The sequence below is a fragment of the Sarcophilus harrisii genome, chromosome 3, assembly GCF_902635505.1.
Source record: "Sarcophilus harrisii chromosome 3, mSarHar1.11, whole genome shotgun sequence".
Classification (NCBI taxonomy): domain Eukaryota; kingdom Metazoa; phylum Chordata; class Mammalia; order Dasyuromorphia; family Dasyuridae; genus Sarcophilus; species Sarcophilus harrisii.
Window position 1 is genome coordinate 417,148,019 of NC_045428.1, and position 14,281 is coordinate 417,162,299.

Below are 14,281 nucleotides of genomic sequence, written 5' to 3' on the forward strand. Positions count from 1 at the left end.
ATCCTCAACACACAAGGCTCTCATAGCAGAAATTTAAAAGGCTCTCACAAGAGAGCTGGAAGAAAAATGTGAAATGGAAAGGGAAGCTTGGCAAGAGAGTCTGGAGAAGTCATCCCACTCACTTAAAGACAGAGTGGATAAAGAAATAAAATCCCTGAAAAACAGAATTAGTGATGTGGAAAAGTTAAACAACTCCAAAGAAAACAGAATTAGTAAATTGGAAAAAGAAAATAGCTCTCTAAAAAATAAAATGGGCAAAATGGAAAAAATTCCATAGAACAAAATAACTCAAAAGCTCAACTGGACAATTAGCAAAAAGATATTAAAAAAGTAAGTGAAGAAAATAATTCATTAAAAATCAGAATTGAACAAATGGAACTGAATGACTCAAGGAGACACCAAGAATCAGTCAAGCAAAACTAAAAAAAATGAAACAATGGAAAAAAATGTCAGATACCTTCTTGAGAAAACAACAGACCTGGAAAATAAATCTAGGAGAGATAATCTCGGAATTATTGGACTTCCTGAAAAATATGATGAAAAAAAAGAGCCTAGACACTATTTTCCAGGAAATTATCAAAGAGAACTGCCCAGATGTTATAGAAAGAGAGGGTAAAATAGAAAAGGAAAGAATTCATCGATCACCTACTGAAAGAGACCCTAAAATCAAAACTGCAAGAAATATTGTGGCTAAATTCCAGAATTATCAGACCAAGGAAAAACAAGCTGCTAGAAAACATCAAGTCAAATATAGAGGAGCCACAATAAGGATTACTCAGGATCTAGCAGTGTCACATTAAAGGATAATTAAAAAAAAAAAAAGGAAAAGAAAAAAACAAATTCTATCCAGACAGAACCAACTCATTGTATTAATTTCTGTGTTACATAATTCTGAAGCCATACTTGTTTCTTTTTCCTCTATGAAAAGGTAAAAAGACTTTGGCATAATTTGGATTCTTTGATTACTCAAATATATATTTACCCTTCTAAGTTTCTCTCGATACCTATATTTGTAATTCAGAGCTCTGATCTTTTCAATGGCAGTGATGCAAAGTCTTCTTTCTGTTATTACAGGTATATTTTCCCCCATGTAGAATTATTCTAAACTTTCCAGGTTAAGTTTTTGTTGATTGTAAGTTTTTGTTGCTGAAATTTTTGATGATCATATTCCAAGATTTTCTTTCTAAATAGTAGCTACTGCCAAGTTTTGTGTTCCTGGTTGTAGGCTGGTATTTGAATTATTTCTCTCTGCCATCAGTATTTTTTTCTTTGATCTAGAAGCTCTGGATTTTGCCTATGACATTTCTAAGCGTTTTTATTTTGTGGTTCCATTCCAGGAGTTATTGGAATCTATTTTCACTTTATATTCTAGTTCTAATAAATACAGTCAATTTTTACTTAGGACTTTTGAAATAGGAGATGGAGGATTTTTTTAGGTCATGGTGTTGAGGGAATCTGATCATCTAAATTATCTCTCTCTGATCTGTTTCCCAGATTAGTTGCTTTTGATAGTAATCTTTTAATTTTGTTTTAATATTTTTCATCGTCTCATGGAATCACTGAGTTCTGTTTAATAACTCTCATTTTTAGGGAATCTGTGCTTGATTAAAGTTTCCACTTTTCATTCAAAGCTTATTTTCCCTCTAATTCTTTCCTCCAAAGAGGAAGAATTTTTTTTTGACATTTATTTAAAAAATCTACAACTTAATTTCTTTGCAGGTACACTAGTAGGTATGGCCAATCAACTCTGCTTGTAGTTTTTCTAGAGTTACTATCATTTTCTAGGTTTTCTACTGCTTACTAATGTCCTCAGCGTAAATTTTTGATTTGGGACCTACTGCTGAGGCAGGCTAAATCACTTCTGAGCAACCACTGTTTAATCATCCTGACATTAAATTCCTTTGTGCTTAACAAGGAGTCTCAACACCCTTTAATATATTTAAGAGCACTGATAAACTAAAAGATTCCCTATCAGAACTCTGATTCTTTTCTCCTTATTATGTTTCCCTTTGGGTCAGAGCAATATTGTATTCTTCTACAATCTCTTTCCCCACTCTGTATTACTCTTATAGATTTTTGGCTTTTTGTCCGAGTCAGTGCTGACTTTACAGATATCATCCCTCACCTAGTACTCCTGAATTTTGGGCAGCTTTTTGTGCCAGGCTAGATATGAAAGTATGCTGATATTTCTTTTTTTAGATTTCTTGATTATTTGATCTCACCCCCCTTTTATTTTTCACTGTTATTTGTGGGAAGAGCGAATTCTTCCATAGTCTTTTACTCAGTTATTTCTCTTTTTCCCACTATATATCTACATCTATTTATGACCTACTCTACTCAACCTCAGCTACACAGTGATGTTTATACTCTATATGAGTTTCTGTGTAAACTATGTTTATTATTTTTTCTCATTACTTTTTCCATTTTTTCCCCTGCCTTTTCTCAATGATTCCCACACCTTTGCATTGAAATAGCTAAGCACCAGGGCATTTGTTGAAGTGCTTTGGAGGGTCTTAAGTTCTTTACAGTATTTCTCCATGTCATCCTATGCAAGTGATGTTGTTATATAGCCACAATTACTTTCACAATGGTCCTTTTGCAAATATAAACATTTCTTGTTACATGTGATTAAGAAATATCCCATGATAAAAATTCTTGACGCTTTTGGGAATACAACCACCACCAAAATAACTCAACCAATTGCTTTACGTGTGAACCAACTTTACATTTAGCTACAACTTCCTTCTTGTGGTTTTGCTTATGGTAAGGGTATCTGGATTCAACTCCTCCAGCAATATGTCCATTTGATGATATTTGGGAAATGACGGATTTCATATTTAGAGTATCAAAAGGTAAATTAAAACTTAACAGTCTAAAAACTATTAGCATCCTCCAATCCCAAGAGATTCTTAGTAAGTGCTATCCATTTCCTCATTAATTTGCTAATTATTTAGCATAACATAAAGGTGACCTTGAGTTTTGGAAGCTGCGTCAAGGGAATGAAAGCATATGGAAGCTTTTTACAGGGCTAAAAAAACTTTGAATACAAGTCTTATGGACCAGAGTCATGCCTGGAAGACTAGGCCAGATTTAGTCATTTAAAGTCATGAAACACTTAAGCAGGAGTTGTTAAGTGTTATTTTCCTAGACCAACATATCTTTTTAAGTCTCTGTCTTCAATGGACAAGAAACATGCTTTTCTATGGCTCTTTTAAATAAATCAGAAATATGAATTTTGATTTTACAAAACATTACATTTTCATAGTAGGAGACGTATATATGGGTTAGAATTGCATGACAAAAAAATACCATTACCAAGAAATTTTTGTATAACAAAGTTATATTCTAATAATGTCCTACTAATCTCAATGATGCAAATTTAACATAATAATCCTTAGTAACAAAGTACCTGATGACATGCTAACTACAGAAATGATCATTTCCTTCCTTCTTTTTATAAATCCCCATTATCCTGTTACAAAACTTAGTTAAACTCCCAAACAATTAAAATAAGAAAAACAAAATCCAAGCACTTTTTTTCCATTGGATAATTCATTATAGGAGAAATTGGGAATCAGCTCTATTTAATAAGTAAGTCCTGAGAAGAGTAAAGGGTGATTTCTGGTAATCTAATTGGTTGTAATAAAAAATATAAAATAACAATTGAAAAAATAAAAATTTTGGGTCCAAAATAATGCATTATGATCTTATTAAAATGTTTCAAAACAAACAATACACATATTCTAACTAGATTCCAGTCTTAGAAATAAAGCAAATAACAAAGTCTGTCTTTAAAAAAGAAAAGACTGTTAACTGTATTCAATGATCTGCTATACTTCATAGACATAAAAAGTAAAATTAAATTATCTTTGGACTAAAATAAATATTAACTCAAAATTGAAGCTAAATTTCTTAAAAATTCAATTTCCATAAAATTGATATCCATTTATTTATTATTAATGATGACATGATAAAAGAATGGTATTTCATTAAATGGGCTTTCACTTGTGGTTCCTGAAATGTCCAATATAACCTTTGTGAAAGGCCCAATATCAACTTAAAAGGTAGGGAGCATAAGGATAGCTGAATGGTACTTTAAAATAGAAATATCCATATATTAGAATAAAGCAAAGCTTTCATCTTGCTAAACAAAGCCACTGAATATTACATTAAACAAACAAACAAAACCTGTAAAATAAAACTATAGTTTGGGCTTAATAACAATAAATGTTCACCCATCAAATATATTAGATTTATCTGTTAGATGCCATTAGCAATTTAATTATATTCCTAAATAAAATAGGTATAGGATTTAGCTATCCATAGTCCCTATCCTTCAAAATTAGGGTCCTTTTCAAGTCAATGGGCAAAAAGTATGCTATATTGGTCTCTGAAGTAATGTAGGAAAGAATACTTCATTAGATCACTTATTTCTAACTTCCTAATCAGGCAAAACAAAGCAGAAACAAAGAATACATTCCGCACCTTCCCCTTCCCCCTTTTAAATGAGGAAAGAACATGAAAAATATCTGTCATACTCTTGCTTTTCAAAAAGTCCTTTAATTAATCAGATAATTTGGCTGTAAGCTCTATTACAGCCCTTAGTTGGGAGAAGATCAGGGATGATCATGGAGAAGGAGGGAAATGAATTATTTTAAAGATTATTTTCAACAGATAGAGATGGGAGCAAGAAGCACTTAGGCAGAGGGAATGTATGAGCAAAGGCAAGGAAATTGGAGAATAGGGTTTGCTTTAGATGATGTTGAATACCGTTGTTTGTACGGAGACGAATTGTGGCTTAATAGACAGATGCCGTGTCCTTGAACCCAGAAAACCCTGGGTTCAATTTTGCCTCTGGCATATCCTGTTTGAGTGACCTGGATATTAGCCTCCTCTCAGTGTTTCAACCAACTTACAAAGATTAAAAATTACAGAAAAAGTGCTCATTGACACAGGTAGAAGGAGTTTCCCTCTCTGGAAGCTATTTATGTTAATGAAGTCACAGATGTACTTTCTATTTCTTTCCTTAAGAGGTAAAGGACAGTTTTTTTTTCCTACTTCTCCAAAAGAAAACATTCTGATTAAATAGATTGTGAGTTCCTCAAGGTCAGGAAATTGTCTTTTATCTCTTTTCATATCCTCAGGACTTGCTTATTTAATAAATGTTTACTGATTATTGAAATTCTCAAAATATTATTCATGTCCTGTGTACAATATAAATATGATAAATTGTAGTTTACCTGGTATTTTATAAACCAAAAGTTACTACAAACCAACACTTCCATGTTGGCTTCTGAAATATCAATAATAATAATAACTAAGACTTATATAGTGCTAAAAGATTTGTAAAGCACTTGACAAATATGTCATTTTATCCTTGCAACAACTCTGAGTGTTAAGTTATATCCCCAACTTTACAGATAATGTAATCCCAATGTTATCCAATGAAAAAGTTGGGGGGCCAGATTTGTTCTTAGCTCTTCCTCATTTCAGGTTCCAGCATTTTACCTACTGTGTTGTCACCTGGATCTCTCATCATCAGAGAGATTGCATCATATTCTGCATAGTTATATGTTAAGTAGCTTTTACTGTAAACTCAGCCTGATTATTTGATTAGTTATTCAATTCTCTGACAATGCCCAAAAGCTGGGTTAATTATAGTAAAGTTTTCAAATTTCAATTATTGGGAAACGGCATCTTTGAGAAAGCAGGAAAAAAATATTCTGTACCTACCAGTTACAAGTTCCCTTATTTCTGCATCAATAGATTTTCTTAATAATCGCAACAGGGCAGGTATCCCACCAACATTTTTCATGGCTATTTTATTTTCATCTGTTGATTTTCCATAAACAAGGTTGCGTAGTGCACCACAAGCATTCTTCTGAACTTCCAAAACTCTGTGGTCCAAAAGGTCAACCAGATATTTGATTCCTCCTAATCTACAAACCTAGAAAAGACAGTGAAAACAGTTCAACATTACTGTTAATGTGTGACAGTAAATTCCAATAATTTAAATCTTTAAGTGCCCTAAAATTTCACATTTATTATTATCATCATTATCATGTCCAGAATGATATCAAGTCCTAAGGTTATACTTAGTAACTTTTAGGGTTTTCAAGAAGCTTAAAAACTAACAGAGCGATGTGACATTTGTTATTATTGTGTCCAACTTTTTGTGATTCCTTTTAGGATTTTTTTTTGACAACTCATTTTTTACAGATGAAAAAACTGAGATAATTGGGACTAAATGTCTTGTCCAAGGACACATAGCTAGTATCTGAAACTGGATTTGAACTGAGGAAGATTACTTTTCCTGACCTCAGGTCCAACACTTTAACCACTGTGTCACCTACCTGTCCAATGCAACATATGAGCATTTAATTGAAAAAAGGAATGGAACATCACTGAATAATATGCAAAGTGCTCACAAATCAGAGAAAATTTCATGGAGAATATAATATTTGATCCAAGTCTCACAGATTTGGGTATATTTTTGATAGATATGGGAGAAGTCAATTAGACATAGGGAATGCATGGGAAAGAAAAAAGCTATGTCAGGAGCTAGCAGGCACACTGATGAAGGTATATGAAGTAGGGCTGGAAAGTAGGGCAATGATAGAATGTGGAAAATTTTAAACTACAGGATTTATATTTTAGATAAGTGAAAACCAATGAGGTTTCAAATAGAGGTGTAGAGGTTTACAACAGTAGGATGGACATCTCAAAGGACAAGTGAATCACTCAGCGTCACATAAGTCCTAAGTATCACTGGTCCTTCAACTTCAGAGATCTCATTAGAAAAATGAGGTAATAGAGGCAAGAAGCCCAGCCAGTACTTTACTTCAATACCTCAGTTTGGGGGTAATAAAGCCCTATACTAGAGAGAAGTTTGGTAAGGCTAACATTTATTAAGCACATACCACATACTAACCAGGACTAGGGAGCAAAATTCTTAAGTAAACAAACTTTAAAGGAGATCAGAAGATTGTAATATTTAATCAATCTTGACTGCATAAAATTATTTTTATTTTTAAATAAAATATTATTTTTACATTACCACCCACATTTCTTCATTTATTTTTCCTTCTACTTTTATCTTAGAGACACATCACAAAGAGTAGACAAAAAAATTTAGCTCAATTAAACATGCTGGAAAAAAGAAAACAAAAAACACTTGACATTCTGTGAATTTCTATAGCCTATATATTTGCATGAGTGTGTGAGAGCACGTGTGTGTGTGTGTGTGTGTGTGTATGTATGTGCGCGCGCGTCTCTGTCTATCTTGGTAAGCTAACCCAGAGATTTTTATGTATTTTGTTTTTATTTTAGTAGAATTCCTCTTATAATTTCTACCTGGTTTTTCTTCATGCTACACAGAAACGTTAATCATTTCTGTAGATTAAATGTGTTTTGAATCCTGCTATTCACTGTCAATTTTATCACTGATTTTTCTGAGGTTTACTAAGTACATGTCATCACCTGCCAAGAGAGAGAATTTTATCTCTATTTTGACAATAATAATTATTTTTGCATCCTTATCTTATTGCTGTGGTTAGCATTTAAAAAACTATGTCAAATAATGTAGTGAGAAAATTTCTAAGTGTGGCTCCATTGCAAACATATGTCTTTGATTATATTAGAGAACGGCTTTTTTTTTTTTTTTTTTTTAACATTTCATTTATGGCTTACTTGATTTCTTTTCTTTTTTTTTTTAAACTGGACTATTTAAAACCTAAATTTCTTATTTTATTTTAGTTCGTTTTTTATTTATCAAGTGCATTTGAATTGTATGTTTTGCTGACATGTAAATAGACATAGTTTCTGATTTTCAAAAATTTCTTCTTTGTTATGAAATGACTTCATCCTCTTTTTTTTTTGGTTTTCTTTTTAATTTCTCACAGTATCTTGCACACAGCCTGGGCTGATTAGCTATGTTGTTGAATGTTCTATCCCTATTCATGGAGTCAAACTAGTTTTAATTTTGTAGGTAATTTACACTAAGAAATATGCCTTTCAGTCAAATATATGTATTTTGGAGGGCAAGTTGGAAGCTGATACAAAATAGTTTCAGCTGTCAAAAATAGCTTCTTCAGTAGCTTTGAGATTACATAAAGACAATCAAACTGTAGTTTGATTGAAGACAATGAATCAAAATAAAATCTGAATTCAGGTAGCTGTGGAGATCACATTAAGGAATATAAATAGTAAAATTTTGAAGGGCATATGTAATCCTTATTCTTCATCAGAGATTGCAAATGAATCAGAAATGAGGAAAACAGCCACGTGGTTTATGCTCAAATTAAGTTACAAAAATGGTTTTCTGAATGACAAATAACAACACCAAAGATCTATCTAGTTTTTCTGAAACCTTGTATCTGTGTTTGTGGGACCTAGGATTTTATTTAACTGATGGTGTTTAACATACCTCTAGAAGGTAGATTTTCCTCGCTGGGCAATAGGTAGTTAATGACCAGAGGTAAGAATGGCAGAATGAAATATGTACTACATAAGACATTAAGAAACTATTAATAAACCTGTTAATAACTGTAATTTGACCTAAGAAAAGCTTTAATATCTTACTTTCCTCCTTTGTAAATGAAGGCACTGGATGATCTGTAAACTTCTTTATAGCTTTGATATTTAATGATTCAATGGAAATTCTTTGTACTTTGTTAACAATACTTTGAACATACTTTATTGACTTGAAATTTCACCATTGTAAATTTTCTTTTACCAATCTATGATTCAAATAGTTTTTGAAAATTGCAAAGACTGAATAATTCAGCAACCTAAAGTCAACCTAGTAGTGTGCCTCTCCAAATGTAGCTAGGCTAGTTTGATAGTAATCTGGACTGCACATTTTCCCAGATAGTTAGGAGCTGTCTGAGCTTTTAGTTCCCTGGCATGGTCATTGAGGACACAGGGCAACCCTCCATGTCAAAATAAGGCACAAGAAGGGGGCAACACTCCAGGGTCTTATAAATAATTATGTTTGCTTAACAAGCAGGAAGTGATAGTAGATTAGCACAGACCACAATTCTGTTATAATCTCCCGAGATATAAGAATTCAGACCATAAGACACATGAGGTAAAAATACTATAAGATTTTTCACATTTAAGATCCAAAATTTGGATGTACTATTCTGCATTTCTCCCACAGTTCTTCCTTCAAGCTGCAATATTCTGTAAAAATCTAGACTATCCAGTTTGCCCTTCAACCCAAACCTGCAGGTGATAGTTGGTATAAGGCAGTATGGAAAAGGTCATGTGAGAAGAACAGGTAGCAGTTTGTGTTGGATCATAAAGAAGGATAAAAAGTGGAATGTGACAAAGATAGCCGTTTTTCAGTTCAGGGAATGATGAGCAAAGAAAGAGAAAACAGAAATTGTCAAGTACAGAGCATATTCCAAAGAGGCCGAGTATAATTTCTGTATTCTTTCTTAGGTATCCAACCATATAGTATTTTATAGATCAAACTGATAAAAACAATAATTTAATTGTCAAATCAAAGATTAAGGGACATCTGTGATGGATAAGTATGTGTAGCTCTCAATAATCAATAGTTTAGTATTGCTTCTGAAAAAATAATTTCTGATAAAACTTAAAAGTTTATAGAAATTCATGATTAGCTTCACTCCACTATGTACTGACATAAAGGCTGATCATACCAAATATAGTTTCTATATATATATATATATATATATATATAAATATAAAATATTCATTTCCTTTTATTAAGTTTAAGGAATAACAACATTTTTGTTCCAAAGCTCTGTACCAGAAAATATTTTTCTTAATGAAGTTAAACTGATTAGCCTTTCTATGCCTTAAAACAAGCTAATTATAAAAACAAATAATAATTACTCCAAGATCATCATTCTAACTTTTAGGAGAACAACTTAAATATGTAGTAGGATTCCAAAATAATAAAAGTTTAGTAAAATAACTACTTAATTGAATAAAATGATACCCTGACTATGAGACTTCTAAATTGAAGATCTTTCTTTTGTTTTCATTCAGAGATCTTGTACCTCAGTTTTCACTTTGTTATCTCCAAAGCACAGATGTTGTAAGTAGGCCGCTGCATTTGCTTGAACTGATGGAAACTGATGCTGTAGCATGTGAATGACTTCAGGCAATTCAGGATCACGCCAAGCAAATTCTCTGTATGAGAAAAAAACAAGATCCCCAAAACTTTTCAAATTTGTACTTTTGGCACAATGAAATCATTGTTTCTATTGCCATAAGAGATCCTTTGCACCATAATCAAAAAATTCTTAAAGTACCAAAAATCTTTGTAAAGTTTAAACCAGTGATAAAATTATTCAAAGGCTCAGACCAAAAAAAATATAACTAATGAGATATAGTTAGACAAAAAAAAAAAAAAAAAAAAAAAATAAAAAAAAGTTAAAAAAAAAAAAAAAAAAAAAAACATAATATATAAAACTTCTTCCCATTGGTTTCATTAAAATAAAATGCTATTTTTTAAGAGTAGCTTTTATTTTTTTTTCATAGAACTAGACAAGACTATAGTTTTAATTTTAATGAACTTATATCTATATAACAATTGTTGGCTGTACTTGATACAGAATAAGTCTGGGTTCTTTAGCTTAGTGACTTGAGGAAACTTAAAAGGGAAGTGAAAAATGAAAGAATAGCAGGATATCAGAAAGTCTGTGCTAATTTTATGGGCCTAATTTTGGAAAAGTATGAGTGCTTGTTAAATATAAATCTGTTACATTATGAGAAAAATGGCTCATTTGAAAATAGATCTAACAGTCTAAGTTGGCTGAACTTGATAGAGGGATAAGAAAAAAAAATAGTTGTTTAAACAAACTCACCAAGAATCTATGTATTATTAGTGAGAAAAAAGAATTATGGGACAGATAGTTGGTGTAGTGGATACAGCATCAGTCCTGAACTCAGGAGGAGCCGAGTTCAAATCTGGCCTCAGGCACTCAACACTTCCTGGCTGTGTAACCCCAGGGAAGCCACTTAACCCAGAAAGAAAGAAAGAAAAGAAAGAAAAGAAAGAAAGAAAGGAAAGAAAGAAAAGAACTATATTTAAAATAATAAAAAAAACAATTAAGTTTAAAAGGAAAGAAGAATCTTTTCTTTTAGCTTATTTTATTAAATCAGGTTTTCCTGTGGTTGCTCAAATTCTATTCATTAATCCGAACATTTAAAAATCTAAAATAACTCCAAATTGCATCATTTTTGCAAGGAGATCAATACATATGAAGAATATAAATATTCATTAGCTGGATGTCTGAATAAACAGAACTGGACTTGTATTCATAAAACACAGATTTCACAAATTGCAATATTTCTTTTCCCTCCACTTCTCCCCTATTTTTTCATATCCCTTGTAGTCACAGTACTTAAATTTAATAGTGATTAGACAGTTTCGAAATAATACAACCAACGTTGCTTAATTGGGAGGAAATTAGATATTTTAGATTTGTTCAGTAGTGCCCATTAAAGAAAAATTCAATAAGTATTCAACTCTTATTTTATCTCGTTACCACTAAAAAATATAGCTAAGTCTGTAGAGAAGATATAATCCTAGGTTAGCTTTATGGTCTTTTGAGTGTCTGAATGAGGACTTTTCCTACCCATCCATGTATGAAAGAATTCTTGATCAATTTCACAGAACAGTTTTAATTTCTTCTTGCAAACTTGAGGTTTAGAGGGGACAATGAAGAGGTCTTGTTTCCTTCTCACTGGCAAAGAAAATTTAGCAAGAAATTCACTTAAAAGATCCAGTTTCATAATTTATTTGAGAAGTATTATGTTTATTGATACAAACTATTCTTATGTATAAAAAGAGAATGTAAATGAAAACACCCTTGTAAGCTGAGATTGTTCTTTACCTTTCTTCACTTAATGCTTGACTGACAAGTTTATGTGATATGTTTTATATTAGAAATAAAAATAAGAATTAGTGTTTAGCTACATGGATTTTAAAAAAAGATCTTTTGGAGTATCAAGATGTGATGGACAGAAGTGGAGATAGAGTACTTATATTGGAAATATGGAAGAATTAAAAAACAAATTAGAGTAAAACAGCAAAATTATATCTGATTACTTCTTGCTAGATGTAGCCACATATATTCTGTGACTTAAATTAGACTACATAAATCAAAATACAACAAGAGTAAATACTACTTATTTGTCCTTGGAACATTAACAGATACCTATAGAGTAGTATATTAGTTACCCTTTTAAGTTTTAAAAGATCTTATTAAAAAAACTGGGGTCAACTTATATATCAAGTGTAGAAAATCATAACCTTAAATTTCATTTTGGAGGTAGCTGCTTCATTGAATCCTTCTATTAAGTCCTCATGAACCTTTAAGGTTTGTTCCTTTGGTGTGAATAGTGAACAACTTTCTCAATGGTCTATGTTTAGAATTCTAATGCTAAAATTAGTCCTGAGAGAAATGATTCCACATATTATATTCATGAATGAATAATAAAAAAGCATTTATTAGGCACTTATGTGCCAAACACAAAGATACTAATTTAAAAAGAAGAAAGGAAAAGAAATGACAACCTGTGTTCTCAAGGGGTTTTAATAGGAACAGAGGAAACAACACACTTGGGGAGGTAGAGATTATGAAAAGGGATATTTTCCCTGACAATTGGAGAGACAGCATTGGGGAAATATTTTGATATACACTATCCAAGGAAAATTAAGAATCAATTTCATCAAAGCTCCAGAAATGGAGAGGGATGAATAAGGGAAAAGAAGATGGCAAGAAATTAAGAAGGTGGTGGACAAATAAGTCAGACTCGAGCTTCCCTGAATTGTTTTATGCCTCAATTTACATTAATAAGCAATTATGCTTATATTTATAAAATATGAAAAGAACTAAGTAAGTGTCATTTAAAACTTTGGGTGATCTGTGATAGATTAATGGAAAAACATGAATAAGAATCACAAAGGATAAGGTGATAGCAATCCAATGAAGGCTAAATTGTCATGTTGGTATACGATATTAACACAACCCAAATTGTAATGAAGTATAATAATCTGACTTGATATAAATTAATGTTATATAATTTACTTTCTCCACATGTGAAGATTACAAGTGAATGGAAATACAATTAAAATACAGAATGTCTCCAAAGTCTTAGTGCAGTTTTAAGCTTTAAAGACTTAAAACTATATTAGGACTTCAAGCACAGCCTGAATTTCAGTAAAGAAACTAGCACTTTGTTGAATGTTTTAGAACTTTATATTCCATGCTTTTCTGAAATTCAAATTCTGAACTTTGATTTCACCTTGACTTCAATTTCTATGAGTATACTTGCTACTATTATTATCCTAAGATAATAATTTATTCCTGTTAGGAAGTTCATTATAAGAAAAAGTTTCACATCATCAAAGCTAGCCATAATAGTTTTAAGCATTAGACTATGAAATTATCATATTATGAATAACTGAACTACATTACCATACTTGAAATTCTTGTTTATAGTGAATAAATTCAGAGGTCAAAAACGGAGACTTTGGGGACATATAAAATAGAAAAGGTCAGACACTTTATAGTTTTTCTTAACTATAATAAATACTGTCATTTTATTTATTTTTTGTAAGTTCAGTCAAGATAAAATTGCAAGCAATGCCACCCAAACTTAGTGATATTCTACTGAGCAACATTTGATTATTATATCAGGTAAAGAATCTTACTGAGTGTAGAAAGGAGGGAAGGGTGGTCCAAGAATATCTGAATTCTACTTTTTAAAAAAAAAATATTAACTTACAATCATAGTTTGTAATAAATTGGTCATTGTCATCATTTGGTAAAATATCAGAAAATAAAGACTATTTGAGTACCTCCCCTGTGACTATGAATAAGCAACTTTTGATAAATGGACATCGATGAAAAAAAGAAAATAAATGCTTTTACTGCAAATAGAAGTAGTACTGGTGGATCTGTGATCAATACATTTCAAACAGTTCTCAGTTATTTAACAAAATAACTTTATACTGATTATACTGAAATATATTTTATACTGGTTATACTGAAATATCTTTTATATTTAACAAAATAACTTTATAATGAGGAGGGAGAAGGTACAAGGACTGGACTGGAAATCCAGATATCAGAAAGAAATAAAATTTAGTAGCAATTTTCTGTTTTTAAGAAATAAAAAGGGGGGCAGCTAGGTGGCACAGTGGTTAGAGTGCCATCCCAGAAATCAGGAGGACTTGAGTTCAAATCTAGTCGCAGACACTTAACACTTCCTAGTTGTGTGACCCTGGACAAGTCAC

General features: G+C 31.6%; 1 protein-coding gene across 9 annotated transcripts in view; it reads right to left on the reverse strand.

Moving 5' to 3' along the window:
* Nucleotides 1-14,281, reverse strand: part of PKP4 (plakophilin 4) — a 215,520-nt gene that overhangs the window by 27,358 nt on the left and 173,881 nt on the right. For all 9 annotated transcript variants that reach the window (XM_012544732.3, XM_031960639.1, XM_031960641.1 and 6 more), the window contains 2 exons: nucleotides 10,032-10,164; nucleotides 5,734-5,947 (listed from right to left, as the gene is read on the reverse strand). In XM_012544732.3, coding sequence (XP_012400186.1) covers nucleotides 5,734-5,947; nucleotides 10,032-10,164 — 347 coding nt within the window. The remainder of the gene's footprint in view (nucleotides 1-5,733; nucleotides 5,948-10,031; nucleotides 10,165-14,281) is intronic.